This window comes from Poecilia reticulata, chromosome 12 (assembly GCF_904066995.2).
Source record: "Poecilia reticulata chromosome 12, P_reticulata-male-v2, whole genome shotgun sequence".
Classification (NCBI taxonomy): Eukaryota; Metazoa; Chordata; class Actinopteri; order Cyprinodontiformes; family Poeciliidae; genus Poecilia; species Poecilia reticulata.
This window is the reverse complement of record NC_088841.1, coordinates 2,555,400-2,573,456: the sequence shown is the minus strand read 5'-3', so window position 1 is coordinate 2,573,456 and position 18,057 is coordinate 2,555,400. Positions and strand designations below refer to the sequence as shown.

At 39.1% G+C, this 18,057-nt stretch overlaps 1 protein-coding gene and 1 non-coding gene across 2 annotated transcripts; both read left to right on the top strand.

Moving 5' to 3' along the window:
* Positions 1-8,319: 8,319 nt before the first annotated feature.
* zcchc9 (zinc finger, CCHC domain containing 9) lies at positions 8,320-13,174 on the top strand. Its single transcript, XM_008423175.3, has 6 exons — positions 8,320-8,445; positions 10,036-10,417; positions 10,886-11,036; positions 11,148-11,240; positions 11,353-11,421; positions 12,596-13,174. The coding sequence occupies exons 2-6, from the start codon at positions 10,052-10,054 to the stop codon at positions 12,706-12,708; spliced, it is 792 nt and encodes a 263-aa protein (XP_008421397.1). The 5' UTR covers positions 8,320-8,445; positions 10,036-10,051; the 3' UTR covers positions 12,709-13,174.
* A 3,787-nt stretch (positions 13,175-16,961) lies between these two features.
* Positions 16,962-17,050, top strand: LOC145554438 (U6 spliceosomal RNA). The gene has a single exon (XR_014090398.1). It is a non-coding gene; the product is annotated as a U6 spliceosomal RNA (small nuclear RNA).
* The last annotated feature ends 1,007 nt before the right edge of the window (positions 17,051-18,057 follow it).

The following is an 18,057-nucleotide window of genomic DNA, read 5'->3' as shown; positions in this document are numbered from 1 at the left end:
AGACTGTCGTGATGTTATGTTGTTGAAGACCGAATTTAATTTGCAGGAGATTGGTGAAATACATCATATCAATGACTAGGAGGAACACGAAACCAGCATGAAGATTATACTAAATTTGTTGACAAGCTAATGTTTGACAGTGAATCATCCTGCCTATATGTTATAATGCAGTTCTACTAATTGGATTAGCTTGTATCAACATGTCCTCTGCCGTAGACTAATGCCCAATCCATACTCTTTTAATAGCTATTACACCTGAAAGTGATGCATGGACAAAAACAAAAAAATTCATTATTCATACCTAGCCCTGTAACTAAAAGCTGCTTTGTATGAACATTCCTAATATTACATCCAAGCTGCCTGATGTGACGTTCCTGTTGTTGATGTTGCCATGACTCTGATTCAATAATTTGTGTAGCTCTAAATTAAGTGTTCAGAGATGCCTAAACTGATGTGTATGTAATGAGAGATTTTTGTCAATAGTGCAGAGTAACTTGGCAAAAAGCAGATTAATGAGTGAACAGTTTTGACAATATTTTTTCTTCAACATTGTGTCTGTTTGCTGAGCTCAAATCACTGTCTTCCAGTAATCCTTTCATTTCCTCCTCAGCCACTGAATCCATCAGATTGTTTCTTTAGTCTCTGAGTAACAAGATTAAAACAACAGAGAGAAGCAATCAGAGCGGGGGTATTATTAATAGTTTTCTTTACTGTCTTCCAGGGGCGGATAGAGAAAAATATTTATGGGGTGGCAGGGATATTTTCAGGGGTGGCAGCATATGCCAGTACCGTGTTTCCCCGAAAGTAAGACAGTGTATTACTTTCTTTTTATCCCCAAAAGCCCCACTATGTCTTACTTTCGGGGTATGTCTTATATTGGGAAAAAATTGTCAAATTTTTAAGCAGGAGGCGGCAGTGACAAGTGCAGGGGACGGCGCGGTGATGTATGGAGAGGGGGACGGCGCGGTGACGTATGGAGAGGGGGACGGTGCGGACGTGGGCAGGAGACTAGGTGAGAGGGAGGCGGCAATACCCCCGTGTTTCCCCGCTTATATTAGCCGACCCCCCCTGAAACCCCCGATACGTCTTACAATCGGGGGTGTCTTACTATCAGGGAAACACGGTATGTGTGTGTATATATATATACAGGGGTGAAAGTAGTTTTAAATTCTTGGGGGTACTATGACAAAGAAATATATATACATACATATTACTTCTATGTGCTTTGGAGTTTCTGTGATGATTATTTTTTTGCAAAGCCATAAAAGCTGGTAGCTCTTGAATTGCTACAAAATAAAGCTGTATTTCTCTTAGCCCTCTGGCTGCAATGTTAACACCTTGAGATGCCATGAGGCCTAAATCCTGAACATCATGGCATGGAGTGATCCTAGTTTTCCATGTCTGGCATATAACCATGCATTTCTTGTAAACTGGTTATATTGATCCTGTGTCCAGAAAGAGGGATAATCAGTAGTCTAGCATCATGACCTGTTTGTTCTGAAGATCCTGCAGCTTCCACTTCTCTTCCTAACATGGAGCCTCCTCACCCTGACTCTCATACTGATAGGAGGAACCACAGAGCTCTGTTAGGTTAAAGCTCATCTTCTGAAGTTGGGATATTTTTTCTCCAACAGGTTCCAGAGGAATCACCTCAAATCAGATGTTGGACTGGATTTTATTTCAATGTCATTTGTGAATGTTAGAGCCTCATTTTCAACAGTGGAGCTATAAAGTTTGAAAAAGGTTATTATTTTTGAAGAAAATCTCATCAACATCAATATTTCCACTAAATAAGAGGCAAAAAATAAAACAATAGTTTGATAAAGGAAAAGCCTCTCAGACTCTGAGCCGACAGCACCAAACTATTCTTTTATATTAGATAATTAATTTAATTCCACATAATTATCGCAGTCGAAGCCATTTGTTTGTTAAATACTTAATGAAACATATTTACTGTGTTTGATGTTTGTGGTAAATGACTTGTACTCACAAAGAACAAGGTAATTAGTCCAAGTTTGTCGTTTATTGAACGTTCAGAAACTACAGCGGCTGTAAAGGTCAAAGGTAAGCAAAGGTAAAACAACCCGAACAGGTGATCAACTCTAAACCACTCACATCCTTTTACTCTCTCTCTCTGTCATGGCAACCTCCTGCGCTCCACAAGCCGACCAGAGATTACGTTAAAAATATAACATTTAGTCCGTTACAGTAGGTTTGCAAGCTTGATACTTATTTTGCGATCATCAATAAACCTCTCATGAACACAGCGGTGGTTGATTAGTTAATTTTAAACTCCTGCTCTGCTATTTATTTTGGTAATGGAACCGAAACGCACAGAATTGCGCAACACCTTGTTGAAACAATAATTACTGAGATTATTATTTTTGTTGTGTCATTAATTTGAACACGTTTTGTTGACTTTGTTGTTGTTGTTCTTTAATAAAGTTACGAACGTTTTAAGCGAGTCAGAGCAGGACGTGCTGCTCTCAGCGTCCTGGCGACGTTCAGTTTGTCACCTAATGCCGAGATCGACTCAAAACCATCGCCCTGCTGCTCTAGCAAAGCACGAACAGTTCAGAAACCATATAAAATGGGGGGAAAAGTGATTTACTAACTGATTAAGTCGTGTTTTAGATTGTTCTTGAAAAACTAATCAGTCACGGCGGATTGGTGGGTGAACTCACGGCTGCACAGTGAACCCATTCATGTTTTACAGCCGCTCCTCTCTTGCAGGTACTGCGCTAAATCTTTTAGGGGTACGCAGTACCCTGCCGTACCCCCTTACTTTCACCCCTGTATATACTGTATATATGACGTCTCATTCTCACGTTTAGCTTACACAGACCTAACATTGGACTTAATTTACTTGCTGCAAAATGTTTTAACTTGCATTCATGTAGCACTGAGGATTAAATATAATTTCTTAATATAGTATAGTTAATTATTTTTATGTCTTTCATACTCCTGCTCATTGATATGCATTACTGGATTGGACAGTGCCTATTAGTCACTATGTGATTCATTGAGTTATGTCCAGAAAACCATTTTAACCCAATGCAGGACCAGCAGAAATCTGCCGCAAAAATATTTGTAGCGCCATCATTTGTACTTTGTTTCTGTCAGTTCTGTCAAGATGCAAGAAGGATCAAATTTTTCTTATATTTGTCAGTCGTTTTATTTTAAATATACTGTAGGAACCATAGTTTGATGATTAGTTCAGTTTTTTGTCGCTTGTTTAACTTTTAGGAATTGCAGCGAGTGCAGACATTGCGCCACAATAAAGGTACAATAAAGCTGATAAACAGGTGAAGAACCAAACACCACTTCTGGCTTTTCTAGCTGTGTGTGTCGACTTTACGTGGACCCATTGCCATGGCAACCGACAGACAACAGCTCTACGAGCAGATAGAGCAGAGATTACCGATCAGGGGAATCAACACCAAAAAACAAAAAATTTCCCCCACAAAAAAGAAGCAGAAACACCAAAACATAACATTGAGTCTGTTACATTATTCCGTCAGGTTTGATGTCTATATTGTCATTATTAATAAGTTTTCTCCCGACTGCTGCGGTGGTTGATTAGCTGATTTAAACAGCAGCTCTACTGATGTGACCTGATTTAGTGCTAACGGAACCAAAACACACCGAACTGCGCAGCACATGTTAAGGTTATCAAAGTCAATAGAAGGTTAGCAACAGTTAGGCTAACATAACTGACCCACTGCTCACTTGTTCAATGTTTTCTTTAAGTTAAAACTTTTTGCTCACCTGTTAAATCTGAAACCCTTGTTATCCAATTCATTGGGTTGAATTAACCGCTAAATATTGCGTCCGTTTTTCAGATTCTTTGTGTGACTGTGGTATTTTCCTGACCACCCATAATGTTGACTCAATGGACAGCAATGGTGCCTGTGTGGCGCACGATAAGTCAGGTAATGTCCAGTCCAGTAATATATCCATCAGTCCTGCTGCCTCATGCTGTCCTTCTCTCGCACTTCCCGCTACTCCGCAGTAGGTGTCAGGTTACGTTGTGTTGCATTCAATGTTGTCGGAAAAAAGAGATTAGTGCGCTTAATGTCCGATTTCCCATAACTATTTGGGGTGGCAACAGGGGTGGCAAGGCTCTCATTTGGGGTGGCAACTGCCACCCCATGCCACCCCAGTAGATCCGCCCCTGCTGTCTTCCTCTCATTTGCTCAAAATGTTCTCTGTCTTGTCTTTACTGTGGCTATGAAGAGGCAAACAACACAACCTTCACAACAATGACAACAGTGTTTGAGCAGCTTGGACTCACTTTGTTCAGTAACTCATGTTGTATCATCACAGTGTGCATAAGAGTCAGCTCTCTGCCTTCTCTTCAATTACCTGTTTGAGTCTGCTTTGTGCTTTCCTTCCAGCCTTGAATGAATCGCCTCTCCAACTCTCAGCAGCTCTGCTCTTTGCCTGCGCCTGTACCTAGCTGTATTTAACTAACCTGTTCTCTATATAGCCCTGTGATGGACTGTCCACCTGGTCAGGGCGTCTGACCGCTGGAGGAACCAGCCCCACCACAACCCTGCAAGGAAAATCAGGTATAGGAAATTATTGGATGTGCTCTCTACTCCAGCATCTGAGGTTTCGTCCAGTTTCAGCAGGATGCTCACTTGCCGTTGGTTGGAACTACCTACCTTGATTTTTCTTATATCATCATCAAATGTTTTTTGTTTTCCAGGCAAATTTTTTCATTGGTGTTATCTCGGCCTTTCAGCTAAGTGATGGACAGTAATACTGTACTTGCATACGTTTTTGAGTACTTTCTCTTTACTTGAGTATTTATTTTTGGGATACTTATGCTAGTTAGCATTATCACCAATGACAGCAGGTAAACGGTTGTCGTGGAATGGTAAGTTGTTTCTCTGCCATTAGCACATTGAGCAGCATTGATTAGCAGCACTAAGCCCCTCCTCCTGGCTCTGATTGTTTTTGGTCAGGCCCAACAGTAGCTGTCTGATATTATATCGTCACAACATAGTGACAGTTTTAACAAATATGAAAAAAACATATTTTGTAAAAGTTACATACTGCAGTTTTAAGAAGTGTGTGTGAATGAGAGAGACACATGGAGTGGACAGAGTGTTTTGTTACATGACGGTTGTAAATGTGAAGCACATAGCAAGACTGAAAATGGATGTTGAATATCATCACCTTCCTTAAAATAATGAACTACCTCATTTTTTGCCAAAAGGGATTTTTCTTTTTTGCCCATATCATCTTTTGGCAAAAATTAACGTGATGATTCTTTTTTTTGCCAAACCACTTTTGGCATAAAATGACTTAGGCCATTATTTTAGGAAGGTGATGGGAGTTGCCAAGGAGGAAGAAAAGAGGAAGGCCACAGAAGGTCCATAGATATGGAGGACAGTGTTAGGTTGAGATAAAGAAGATCATCTACTGTGAAAAAAAAGTAAAAAAATGTTACATTTTTACTGAAATATAGTCTTAAAAAGCTAAGCATGACAATTTATCCTAAGGTACCTTTAATATTTTAGATTGTACAATAATGTTTAGATATTCTCATAATGAACAAGACTTTTCTAAAACATAATCGTTCTAAAATGCATTCAATGATTAAATTGTAACAAGAAGTCCAAAATTGGTATCTGAGCTCTTCTTTTTAAATTCTCATTATATTATTGAAAGAAAAAAAAACAATGTCACTTCATGGCAAGAAAGCTTATGGCCCCAAAGAGCTGAACAGACAGCAGATTTATTAGCTCCAGCGGTCTCTACACAGATCTACATGGTGCCTTTGCTTTCTGATCTCTTCTCCAGAGTCATTAGCTGTACCTCACTTTCATCTCTCACTCTGTTCCACTCAGGGATTCTTCCTTCCGCCCGACTTTAGCATCACTTGCATCTAATTGCCTAAGGGACACATATGTGCATGACTGTGAGCATGAGTGGAGCTCTTCAGGCTAGATACTGCAGTAATGACTTCCAGCTCAGTCTTTAGGTAATGAGCATTTCCTGGTAGCTGCCGCTGGAGGATGATTTACAAAAAATACACTGATTTTCTGTGGACTAGCTGGGGCTCTGTCCTCTGTTAGACAAAAATGAAAAGAAATTGATCATTTTTCTTGTGAATTTTTTGACAGGACTGTGAAAAAAGTATTACCCCACTTCAAAATGCTGCATTACTTATGAAATCCAAATATTGTCAGAAAATATTAACATTCTTGCTGCACTGGGGAATATATTGTTGCATATCCACAGAACCAAAAAAACTACAACAGTTATGGAAACTAAGGTCTACAACACTAAATGAGCATGAAATTTTAAAATATCATCTCTCCTACATGTCTACATTAAGTCTCATTTTGGCTTAGCTCTGTGTTAGCTTTAAGTTACAGTTTTAATGATAACATTGGTAAGCCAGAGAGTCTGTTTTTATTACAACGTACTGCAAACGTAGGCATCTGATTTGTAGTTTTCTCTTGTTTTGGAATCTGAACTACATTACTGTTGTAAAAATAAAGTATCCTGTCAGTCCTATGTGAAAGTCCTCTATTGTTGTACAATGAAGGTCAGCTTTCCCGGGTTTTTTTTACAGATAGGTTACAGTTACACCTGAAGAAATAAAAAAATAACAAGCCCTGATTAACTGAGTTGCCCATGCTGAGACATGGGCAACTCTGAGACATTTGTCTTGGATTTATGGAGTAGAGTGGAGAGAACCGTAAGCAGTTTTGCTACAAAGCCAGCAAGAACTGTGGTTAACTGACCTTTAACCTCACCTTTCACCAGCAGCTGTCATTTCACAGGGAAGGCAGTTTAAACACTTTCCATAAAAGGAATCAGTAAATTTTGTTAGGCTGGGCCTACGTCCAGTAGCAAGGGCATCAGAGAAGCCTTAGATTAAATAGACTGTAGCCGTGGAAAATGGATGAGATTCGGGGCATTTCCTGCTGCGCGGATCTCAGTGAGCTGTTTGCAGTAGAGCCAAACAGTGAAGGGGTCCTGCTTGACAGGATTATAAAACATGGGGTGGTCCGCATCCAAGTCTGAGCAAGCAGCAACATGGGCCAAGGTATTTCAGTGCTAACTCTCTAAAACGTTATGTTCAGCAAGAGCAGCGTTAAAGTAGCACTGATCTTGACTCTAGAGTAGACAGTGAGTTTACCTTCTGTAAAATGCAAAGTCAGTGCAAACCTTATAGATAGGTATAGCCTGGGGCATACTAGCATAAAGGACTAGGGATATTCTCATTGGGTCAATGGGTAAGTGGGCCAGAGTTTTTAGAGCAGCGGTGTGTTAGTAGGCCTGTGTATTAGAAGGCCAGTGTGTTAGAGGGCACTCTCCCTGAAGTCACGCAGCACACTCTTGTTTTGCAGCACCACAGTGCCTGTGTCACTTTGACCGGCGGAGGTTCTGCGGTCAGGAAAGGAGGCGAGGCAACAGAATGTAGTCGAGATGGATTTATTTGAAGCTGCAGGTCACATTTGAACTGACACCCATTTTCCCAGTGAGACAAGGAAGCTGGCTTTTATGCTTTGGGCAATTCCAACACTCATACCAGGAAAAGGGGTGATAAAACAAAAGAAATAAACATTTACACAAACCTAACACAAAAAAATAAATGGTACCAACACATATTTACATGCATGCAAATCATTAAAACTAACTAAGATCAATCAAAGAATAAATTTAACTTAATATAACTCGTCAGAGTATTACCCTGCTTAATTGAAAATGGTATGCTCCAGGAGCTGTTTAGCAGCACCTTTGTCTCCCTTTGCTGCTCCACCCTGCTGAGGAGACACACCCAGAAAGGTAAGTACTCAAACAATTAGCAAACTCAAATTAAACCAATCTAAATCAGAAACAAACTGACATTTTCCCCCACATTCTCCCTGAACAGGAAAGACGGCCAGTCTCCCCACCCAAAAAGAATACCGCCTAAAACATGTTTGTTCATCATTTAGTTAATTGACTCATAATGAGTAGAGAAACCAGACATTTTGCACAAGAACAGCAGTACTTCATAATGACATTAAATACCACTAAAAAGTAGGATGCTGTAAAACTACACCATAAAAATATTTTTTTTCATAGAAAGGAGTAAATGTAACTAGTTTACAACCCACCTCTGCAAACAACATGTGACTGCCATGACAGCATAGATCACATAAGTAAAACTTGAAGTCCCAGCAATATACACGAACAATATCTTGCAACATGTGGTCCTGTGATGTTTAGTTCAAATGGGGAGAGTTCTATGTTTGTATTTACAAGAAGCCGAGAAATGTACTGAGCTCGGTTCATTTTGTCCTTACCCGCCGCCTTGGCGGTTCAAGTCCCAACTTCTGCTACCAGGTGGTGGCGGTATATGCATAACCACACCTGTAAAATGAGGACGAAGAAGACGGGGCTCTCACTAAAAACTACACGGGCGTATATCGTCTAAAGGTAATAACGTTTGATTCTTTTGTAATGCTTAGTGTATTTACAGCCTAATTTCGACCATATCTTCTTATTTTTCCTGGTGCTCTAATATCAGAGGCTTTTTCCGGTAGCGCAGCTAACAACGACTCAGCTGACATGTGCTGAAAACATCCAGTGCTAATACAGCCCAATGTTAGTTTTCTTTCTTATCCACGTTGCTTTCACTAAAGCTAATGCCCAAACCTTTTCTATGAAGTTTGTCGAACCCACTTCAGATAGCGATTCTTCCACGTTTTCAGTCCTTTTCGGCATTTAATTGGAAGAAAACAAAATATTGGAAGTACACATGCTGACCGGGTCTTCGCCTGTTTTCCATCCAGTTAGTCCTTCCACCAGAGTGGAAAAAGAACGAATTATATATATATATATATATATATATATATAAGGAGCGAAATTTCATTACAAAACTCCAATAACAGTAAAATAAGTAAATAAATAATGAAAAGTACAAACATTATCATGTACAATAAAAATATTAATGGCAGTTTAGTATTTTATGGCATGAGGGATGAAGCTGTTGTGGAATCTTGTTGTTCTGGTTCTATATCAGTTACGAGGATCCTGATTGGTTCAGAGCTGTTTCATTCTTAGAAGAATGCTTATTTGGAGTCCCCCGAAATATAATTGGACGTCTTAATATAATAATAATTAAATGGACTTTAACTATGAGATAAGAATGAGCTTGTGATTCTCTCAAATTATATATTTTTTGTACTTTAGGAGCAAACAAACACATTTGTTTTGTTGTTCTGTTGTTTTTGTTTATATTGTTAAAATGCTTGCCTGCTGTGATAACAAATTTTGCTGGATAAAAAATAGTTCCAGAAGTTCCATCCATCCATCCATCCATCCATTCATCCATTCATTCATTCATTCATTCATTTTCTTTACACCCTTGTCCCTAGTGGGGTCAGGAGGGTTGCTGGTGCCCATCTCCAGCTAACGTTCTGGGTGAGAGGCAGTTCCAGAAGTTAAAACGATAAAAAATTATATTGTTGTTTTGAGGCCATTTTTAAGTATCATAATGCTAATGGTAAAGTAATGCAAGAACACATTCTCAGAGATCGATAAACTTTAAATTCTAACCAACATTTAACACTGCTAAATGGTGTTAAACAGGAAGACATTTTAAATATCCAAAATAAATAAATAAATGCAACAACAAAAACAAGAATTATAATGAATTATGAAGTCTTGGTAAACAAATTTCTCCTTCATAAAAAAGTGGATAGTTGAGATCAAATCACCAGACTGAACACTTATCATCCAGTTTTTGGTAGAAAAATGAAAAATAATGCAACTGGAAATTTTTCACATGTATCATCATGATTGGCTTATTGTGACAGGCCTACATATTGTTAGCGTTCTAAAATAATGGCCTACATAAATCACAGCCTTTTATTATAGCCAAAGGATGATTTGGGCAAAAGGAAAAAGTCACTGTTGGGGAAAAAATGACTTTTGCCATTATTTTAGGAAGGTGGTGATATAAAGTTGTTGATCAGCTTTTCATGAGCTTAAAAGGTTTCCTGAACATCCTCTTGCTGTTTCTAGGCCTTCTTTTGAAGCCATGACCAGGTGGGCGAGAGCCAACAACGTCCACAAACACAAACCAGCCGAGGCGACTCCCTGGAATCAGCTCAGATCAGCTGGAAGAAGAAAAGATGGAGGTGTGCCTGCTGGGACGTCACGGCCGGATCAGACGGACCCTCTGAGAAAGACCCGCGCTGCCGCCGAGAGAAAGCCCAACCGCAAGAAGAAAGAGTACACCAGCGAGGACGTAAACGGGTTCCTGGATTACCTGAAGCAGAGCGGTCAGGACGGAGGCAGGGAGACGGAGGCGGAGCTCAAGGAGACGGTGGAGGTGGCCCTGAAGAAGGACAGGAGGAGGGAGGACAGGAGGGTGAAGAGGCAGAAGGACAAGAAGAGTAAGATGGTGAGTTCTGCTGAAGCTGAACCAATCAGCAGCCTGCAAACGTTGGCATACTCACTTCTTGCTGCATTACAAACTTTGCTTGGATTTTAGTAGTTCATCATTGGGAAGCGGAAGAAAAATAGTTTTCACAACAGTGTGACGTGTTTGTATTAAGTAAATTCTTGAAGCAGTTCTCTGATCGTCCTCTAGGCCTGTCACAATGACGCATTTAGCTGGGCGATAAATTGTCCCTGAAGTTATTGCAATAAATGATAATGTTATTATTTTGAAAGCATTTTCAAGTATTATAGTGGTAATGGCATAATAATGCAATGACATATTCTCAAACTTTAAATTCTAATAAAATGCCAAAAATAAATTAACAAAACAGCGAAAGCAATTATGAAGTGTAAACAAAACTGTCCATCCAAACTCTCTCCCTTCCTCTCTGTCCCCTTTCTGTCTCTCTCTCCCTCCCTCTCTCTCCAGGTGTGCTTTAACTGCAGGAAACCAGGTCATGGTCTGGCCGACTGTCCAGAAGCCGACAGAGACGAGGAAATGGGCCGCGGCATCTGCTTCCGCTGCGGTTCCACAGAGCATGAGATCCAGAAGTGCCGAGCCAAAGTGGACCCAGCTCTGGGTGAGTTCCCCCCACACACACACACACACACACACACACACACCCCACCTGGACCAAGCCTGACTCCACGTCTGCATGTTCAGCTTTTGTAACTGTAACTCTCTCCTTCAGGTGAATACCCGTATGCTAAATGCTTCATCTGCGGTCAGACTGGACACCTGTCACGCTCCTGCCCTGACAATCCCAAAGGGCTCTATGCTCAAGGTACACACACACACACACACACACACACACACACATATGGAAATACCGTCTCTGGTTCCTGATGGGTGTTCTACATGTCGAGACGTGACAGAGAGGATGGTTGTGTTTGCAGGCGGCTGCTGTCGTGTTTGTGGTTCTGTGGAACATTTCCAGAAGGATTGTCCGGAGCACCAGGCAGCAAGTGAGTTTCAAACTTCTGATTGTTCAAAACACAATTACCGTGTTTCCATGAAATAAGATGCATAATTAAAATCACATGTGGATAAGTTTGTTCACACAGTGAGTCGTTTAAAAAAACAACATGCCCGCCATCATCTGCCTCCCACTTCCTGTTATTTTCTTCATTGTTTGCCTCAGTGCCAACATCAGGCTGTTCATCATCTGAAACAATGTTTCTGACATGTTGATGATCTTTTTTTCTTTTCTTTTTTTTGCTTTTCTTTAGACGTAATGACCCAAATTCATTTTGCACAATCATCTAACATGTGAGCTTCCGATAAACCAAATGGTGAAACTCTGGAGTTTGTGAAACATTGAATTTAGTTCATAAATCATTGGGTCAGGACCTCCTGCTGGGCGTCACCTTTGACTCATGGTCTCATGTTTTACAGTCTGTGTTTTTGCACAGAGTCAATTCTAATAATCTGCTGTAATGGCACATTATGTAATAACTGACTCAAGATGTAATAACGTTACTATAGATGTGGCAGAAAGTATAGCTAAATGTATTCAAAGATTTCATAAAAGTTTTATTTATATAGTGGCAATTCACAACAAATGACATTTTCCACCGATTGTTATGAAAAGCTCTTATTTTTTTTAAACGCTACTGTAATAATGTGGCGCATATGTAATAAACAATCACAAAGTGTTTATGTTCATCCTAATTATTATATTTCTAATAACGATCATGTAGATCCTGTATGCTTCTTAGTTAAAATAATGCTGAACTTTTGGTCATTTAGTCGCCTTTTCAGAACCTGTTTTATTAACATGTTGTTCAAGACAAAACAATTCAAACCGCCCTCACAATTTTATTACATTTAGTGTTTATTGTTACATATTGGGGTTGTAAATATGTTTTATGACAATTTAATGCTGGTTTTTATTACATTACATACTTTGGCGTCACAACCTTTTGTCCCTGGATTGATGTCGGTTTCACCTTTACAATAGGAAACTGTGGCTGTTTCCCATGTCTAGTTTCCTATGATTAATGCCAAAGAGAGGAAGGAGAAAACCTCACCTGGGTTTGCGGAACAGAACTAGACCATTATGTTGAGTTAGAATCATGTACGAGTCTTCTGGGGTTTTCATGCGTTTAATCCATCATATGCATGTGTCGGTCCTTCCAGCTAACTCGGTGACTCTGGGCTGGTTGTCCAACAACATGAGCGCAGACCTGGAGGACGTTCATGTTCCAGTGAAGAAAGCTAAACCCAAGCAGGCCAAGGTGATAACCTTCTGACGGGACCTGAGAGGACGTCAGAACCTTCACCTGGTGGACTCTTCGGAACCGGACCGATGGGTCAAAATGTGACTCACAGTCACTGAAGTTTTGTTTCAAATGTTTCATGTGGCGTTGGCTCATCCATTCTGCTGGAGGTGACTCATCACTGAATGTGTGAATACTGGCTGACGTTTCGCCACATAACAGAACTCAGGAAAGCCAGACTGTCCGACCTGAGCTGTGTGCCGCTGGTGTTCATGTGTGTTTGCAGAACATATTAATTATGTTCGTCTGTTTTACTTCAGACATCAACTGTACAGCACTTCTAATACATACGGAATAAAACTAGGGCTGCAACATATGCATCCAATTATATCGGATTAAAAAAACTTACATATTTTACAGATTTTTTCCTTTAACCACTGAAGCCTCTTGTATGCAATACATTTAAAAAAAACAATAAAAATGGATTCAAAACCTTTTCTAAATAAGGAAATATTTTATTGCCTAAAAAGCAATTCTTTTGTTATTCTGAACCAGGTGAAGCTAAACCTGTACACTTTGTGTTTTGGCTAAAATATACAGTCACAGATGTTTTTGTCTTAAATGTAAAATAATTTTCTTTCTTTTACAGTTTTGGCTGTATTACTGCTCTCAATGTTGTTTTTTGTCTCACTAAAATAGCCTTTCTTGAATCTGTATATTCCCGTTAACAATTAATCAATTACTAAGTTAGTTGAGGATTATTTCAATAATCGATAAACGGAGAATGTCACAAACTCCTAAACCAATATCCAGAGCACAGGAAGAGAGCGACTGGTCTTGGTAAGTTGGACTTCACTGGTCTGGTGGTGGAGGACTGATCCACGCAGCAGCAAAGAAAGTCTTCCTCTGCGGAGATTTTCTCCAGATGGAGGTGGAAAGACGACAAAAGCTTTTATTTTCTTTTGTGCATCTTCACAGCCGCTGCATCTTGATCTCTAGAAAACGAAGTGAAACTGTAACCAGGCAGCTGCTGCTGGCTGCCAGCCCACTGAAGATGATTACGCAATTTACATGAGTTTCATCCACAGTGTGTGTGTGTGTGTGTGTGTGTGTGTGTGTGTGTGTGTGTGTGTGCGCCTTATAACAACACAGAGGACTGATTCTAATGTCTCCTGGTTCCAATTTGACAGCAGCTGTGAGGTCTTTGGACAGAAAATTGTTCTGCTCTTGTTGCGTTGCCCAATATCCCGCCTGCGAGACCCAAACTTCTATGCACAAAACTTTGCAGGGGGCCTTTTGGTAATATTCTCATTATTTATGACAAGTAGAATAAAAATAGACCCTAGTAACTTATGTCAGTTATGCAACTTTTCTCGACTGTGAATGGAAAAAGTAGTAAAGGAAGGCAAAGATGTAAGAAATGCTTCCAGACATACAAGGAATAAAAGAACAAAAAGGACATTGTGTATCAGAAACCACTACCTTAAATCTAAATCAGACATGGAACTGGATGTTAAAAGGTGACAAAACCTTTTTAAATACTATGTTTTTGGGATGTGTAAAAATAAAACCATGCTAAGTCACTTCCAAACTCTGGCCACCTTTAACTGGTCATGGCTCCTGAATAGTTCATCTGCTGGACAAAACATGAAAAGGTGCAACAACCTGGTTGCGTAAGTGTGAACACTCAAACACTAAAACTTTGCTCAAGCTCTTTTTTCTTAATTGCATTCAGGTTTTGTCAGGAGACTGTCAGGGTTTCTCATCTCCACTCGATCAAATTCTCTCACGCTACCCTTCAAAGAGACTTCAGACATCTCCAGCCCTCCTGTAAAGATCCCACACCTTTTATATTCTGGACTCCAAAAACCTCCAGAACTTTGATTTCCTTCTTATGAAGTCATTTTCTGTTCATTTTTGATGTATTCTTGGTTTTGCTGCATATCTTCTAAAAAAATTACATTATTTTTTCGTCTCCAGCTCACTGTGGCAGAAGGTCATTTTTGCTGCTTTTGGCAAAATGTGGAAAACCCTCAATATGTTTATTTTGTTGTATTTTTGTTTTACAAGACAATATGACTAACAAATAATTTAGTCATTAACTTGGATCTATCCAAAACCTGAGTACGTTTTTCATGTAGTAGCGCTTTTTCGCCACCAGAGGGCATTCACTGTCAGTTGCAAGGTTAAGCGTGCACACAGTGGAGAGCAAGAAAAGATAGTATGAGTCAACATGGAAGTCGCCAGACGACCTTTTTTATATACTATAGAAAGTACAGTACTACCACCAGAAACCTGAAGGTTTTGTGCCATGCGAGGGTATTCACTGTTTGTGATTTCGAAGTTTGAGAGAGCGTACAGTAAAGTAAGGAAAGATGTCTATGTTGTACACCATATTTTGAAGCAACAAAAATTGTATGAAACTCAACGGACATCCTATTTCTTCTTAGTGCAACGTTAGAGCAGACACCTAAAGGTTTTTGCCAACATTGTCTGCTGTTTAAACCATATTTTACTTTGGCAAGAAAAGTCTATTTTGATCTTCATCTTGTTGAAGAAGAAACAGCATAACATCATCCAAAGGATAGTTATCCAGTGTTATTTTAAGGAAAGGCAGCATGTAAAAAATGATTTTCACCTTCTAAATGAAATAAATGAAAAAACGTTTTAATTGGCCTTACAGCAATAAAACAATAAAGATAACTGCTGACGTGTTCTTCCATATGTACCCTGGCCTCATGAGCTCCACGGCTGAGGTTGGAATCCCTCCTGGCCATTGTTCTGGTAGCTCCTTGGCATCTGAACGCCACTGATGGAAAAACAATAATCTTTCCAACATTATTGTACACCAGCTGACATATCTTTTTTTTCAGGACAGAACTTTGTTATTGGCCAGTTTTTTATATTTTTCCAACATAAACGTCTCATTGGAATGGAGTTTATATTTTTTGCCAACTGTATCTTAGTGAATCTGCCTTTGTTGAAGAAATGATTTAATGATCTTTGGTAGCAAGTTGCATTATGAGGTTTGATTCTGAGGATAGCAGTGTGGTATGTATAAAATATTTATTTTTCCCCATACTTTACCAGTTCATAACAACTTCTTCAAATTCAAAATCAAAAATATTTTACTAATTCCAAAAGAAATTAAATTTTACTTGAGACCTTTTATATTCCATATAAAAATGACTGTACTATATTTGGCATTAGCATACTTGTAACAAACATCTAGGCGAGGACATCACAGGACAAGTATAACCCCACGCAACAATAAAATTGCCTTTACATTTATGATTAACGCGGCACCAAAAAGGGAGACCACACCATGGCAGATGTTCAAACAATAAGTTTATTCTGGGCATAAAATTATTTGTCACCCTCACAACTAAATTGGCAGATATGACCAAAAATAGCACATAGAATTGTGACATGTTAATTAATCAAAAACTATCAATTCAACTCTGCAGTGTCAACAATGGTAATGAAGGAGCTCTTCACACGATGGCACCAAAGACCACGGAACTGGAAACCTTGGAGGTATTGAGCCCTTTTCCGACATAGTCTTTACGATTATTTAAATGTACATTATCTAAGTTCAAGTTCAAGCACCACAAATGGAGAACACACCATGGAAGATATTCAAACAATAGAAGTTTATGATTTAAAATTATTTGCTAAAAACAGGTAATGTTTTTTCAACCTCAACTAATACATTTGCAAAGTTACACCATAGCATGAGACAGAAGTGTAACACGTTACTTAAGCAGAAGATATCAATTCAACGCTTCAACATGCCATCGATAATAATGAAATTGCTATTTTCAATTTCTTGATTGAAGTTGCACATCACGTTTTAGCCACGTGATGGCACCAAAGACCATGGAACGCATACACTTGGGAGTAATACGTCTTTTTCCGATACAATCTTTAAATGCTTAAAAAAGTTTTAATCAGCCACCACTGCCAGGGATCCAAAACATGTCGATGGGGAGAGTTTAAACTCTTCATAAAGTAGTTTGTTTGTTACAACACTGTCATAAATTGATTGGCTGGCTGAAGATCAGGCTGGAAACCAGACAGCCAATCTGGTGATATCAGTCTTGATTTACATGTCTCCGAAAAGCTAAGATCAAAAGAAAAACTAACAAAAACAAAAGGAAACTAGGTCAAAGAAACGCATATCTAACCGTTCAGCCACACATATTCTGGTTTTGATCGACTCCGACCCGCAACAAAATAGAGAAACCTGAGTAGAAACAGGAACGCAATCGCAAGAGGGTAAATCTGCCTATGGCATATAAAAATTAAGAACGATACAGAGAAGATTAGCATGGCCCCTGGCGCAAGGATGACTCGAGAAGCATTTCTCCTTTTTCACTCTCAAAAATAAATTATTTGCTTTGTACAATTTTTTTTCCCACGAAACAGTGGAGACTTCCGGGTAAGGTAGTCTCTTTCCGGTGTTACCCGGAACAACGTCCCATAGTGGCGGGTTCACGTGTATCTCAAAGCGCTAGAGACCATGCTCGATAAACACAAAAATTCCGAAACAGCGTTGAGATTTGTGATGAAAGAATATTAAACGCTTAATATTAAAATCACAATAAAAATAAATAAATACGAAATTAAATTAAAACTGACCACCGCTAGAGGCCAGGGAGTAATGCTCTGGAGTCGAAAGATGCTTACACAAATTACAGATCCAGTAATACACACACAGGTGTTAACTATTGCCAACAATTATTATTATTATTATTATTATTATTATTATTATTATTATTATTATTATTATTATATTATTATCTGTAGTAGTGTGAGACTCCACTAATTGCCAGTCGTAGCCAAGTCTTGTGCTGGCAAACCAAAATCTCGCGTACCTGTTTTTCTCAACCATTTTTGGGGGCTTATTATGTATATAAGCGCCCCTGTATACATTATCCAGGTCCGTCACCGCCCCCCATCAAAAATGTGTTGGTTACTTTGCACGGAATATTATTAATATTATCATCACTATTGTTGATGCTTTCATTTTTTTTTTTGGTTGTTTCTGTATTTATTATCAAAAATAATTTTCCGGAGAACAAAAAGGCCATGGGAATAAACTTTTTTTTTTTATACAGGCGTGTACAAAAAATGCAATGGACATTCAACTTAAAATCAGTAGGCCTATCAGCAGCCAATCAGTGGGAAAAAAATTCTTCTTCTGTGCCATTTTCTGATGTTAGTTGTTAGATATTGCACAAAATGACCAGATAAAAGATGTACAACAATAACAGTTTAAACCTTGAACTATTTGCAAAAGACTGGGCTGTGCAACATTAAAACATGATAGAACTACAACTATATTAACCATAGCTCTTCTTTTCAGAAGAAGAGCTATGA

Excerpts from the sequence above, each read along its gene's own strand:
- zcchc9 (XM_008423175.3), top strand. The coding sequence starts at position 10,052 with ATGACCAGGTGGGCGAGAGCCAACAACGTCCACAAACACAAACCAGCC. Across the intron at positions 10,418-10,885 it reads AGGACAAGAAGAGTAAGATG|GTGTGCTTTAACTGCAGGAA; the intron begins GTGAGTTCTGCT and ends CTCTCTCTCCAG. Across the intron at positions 11,422-12,595 it reads TCCGGAGCACCAGGCAGCAA|CTAACTCGGTGACTCTGGGC; the intron begins GTGAGTTTCAAA and ends CGGTCCTTCCAG.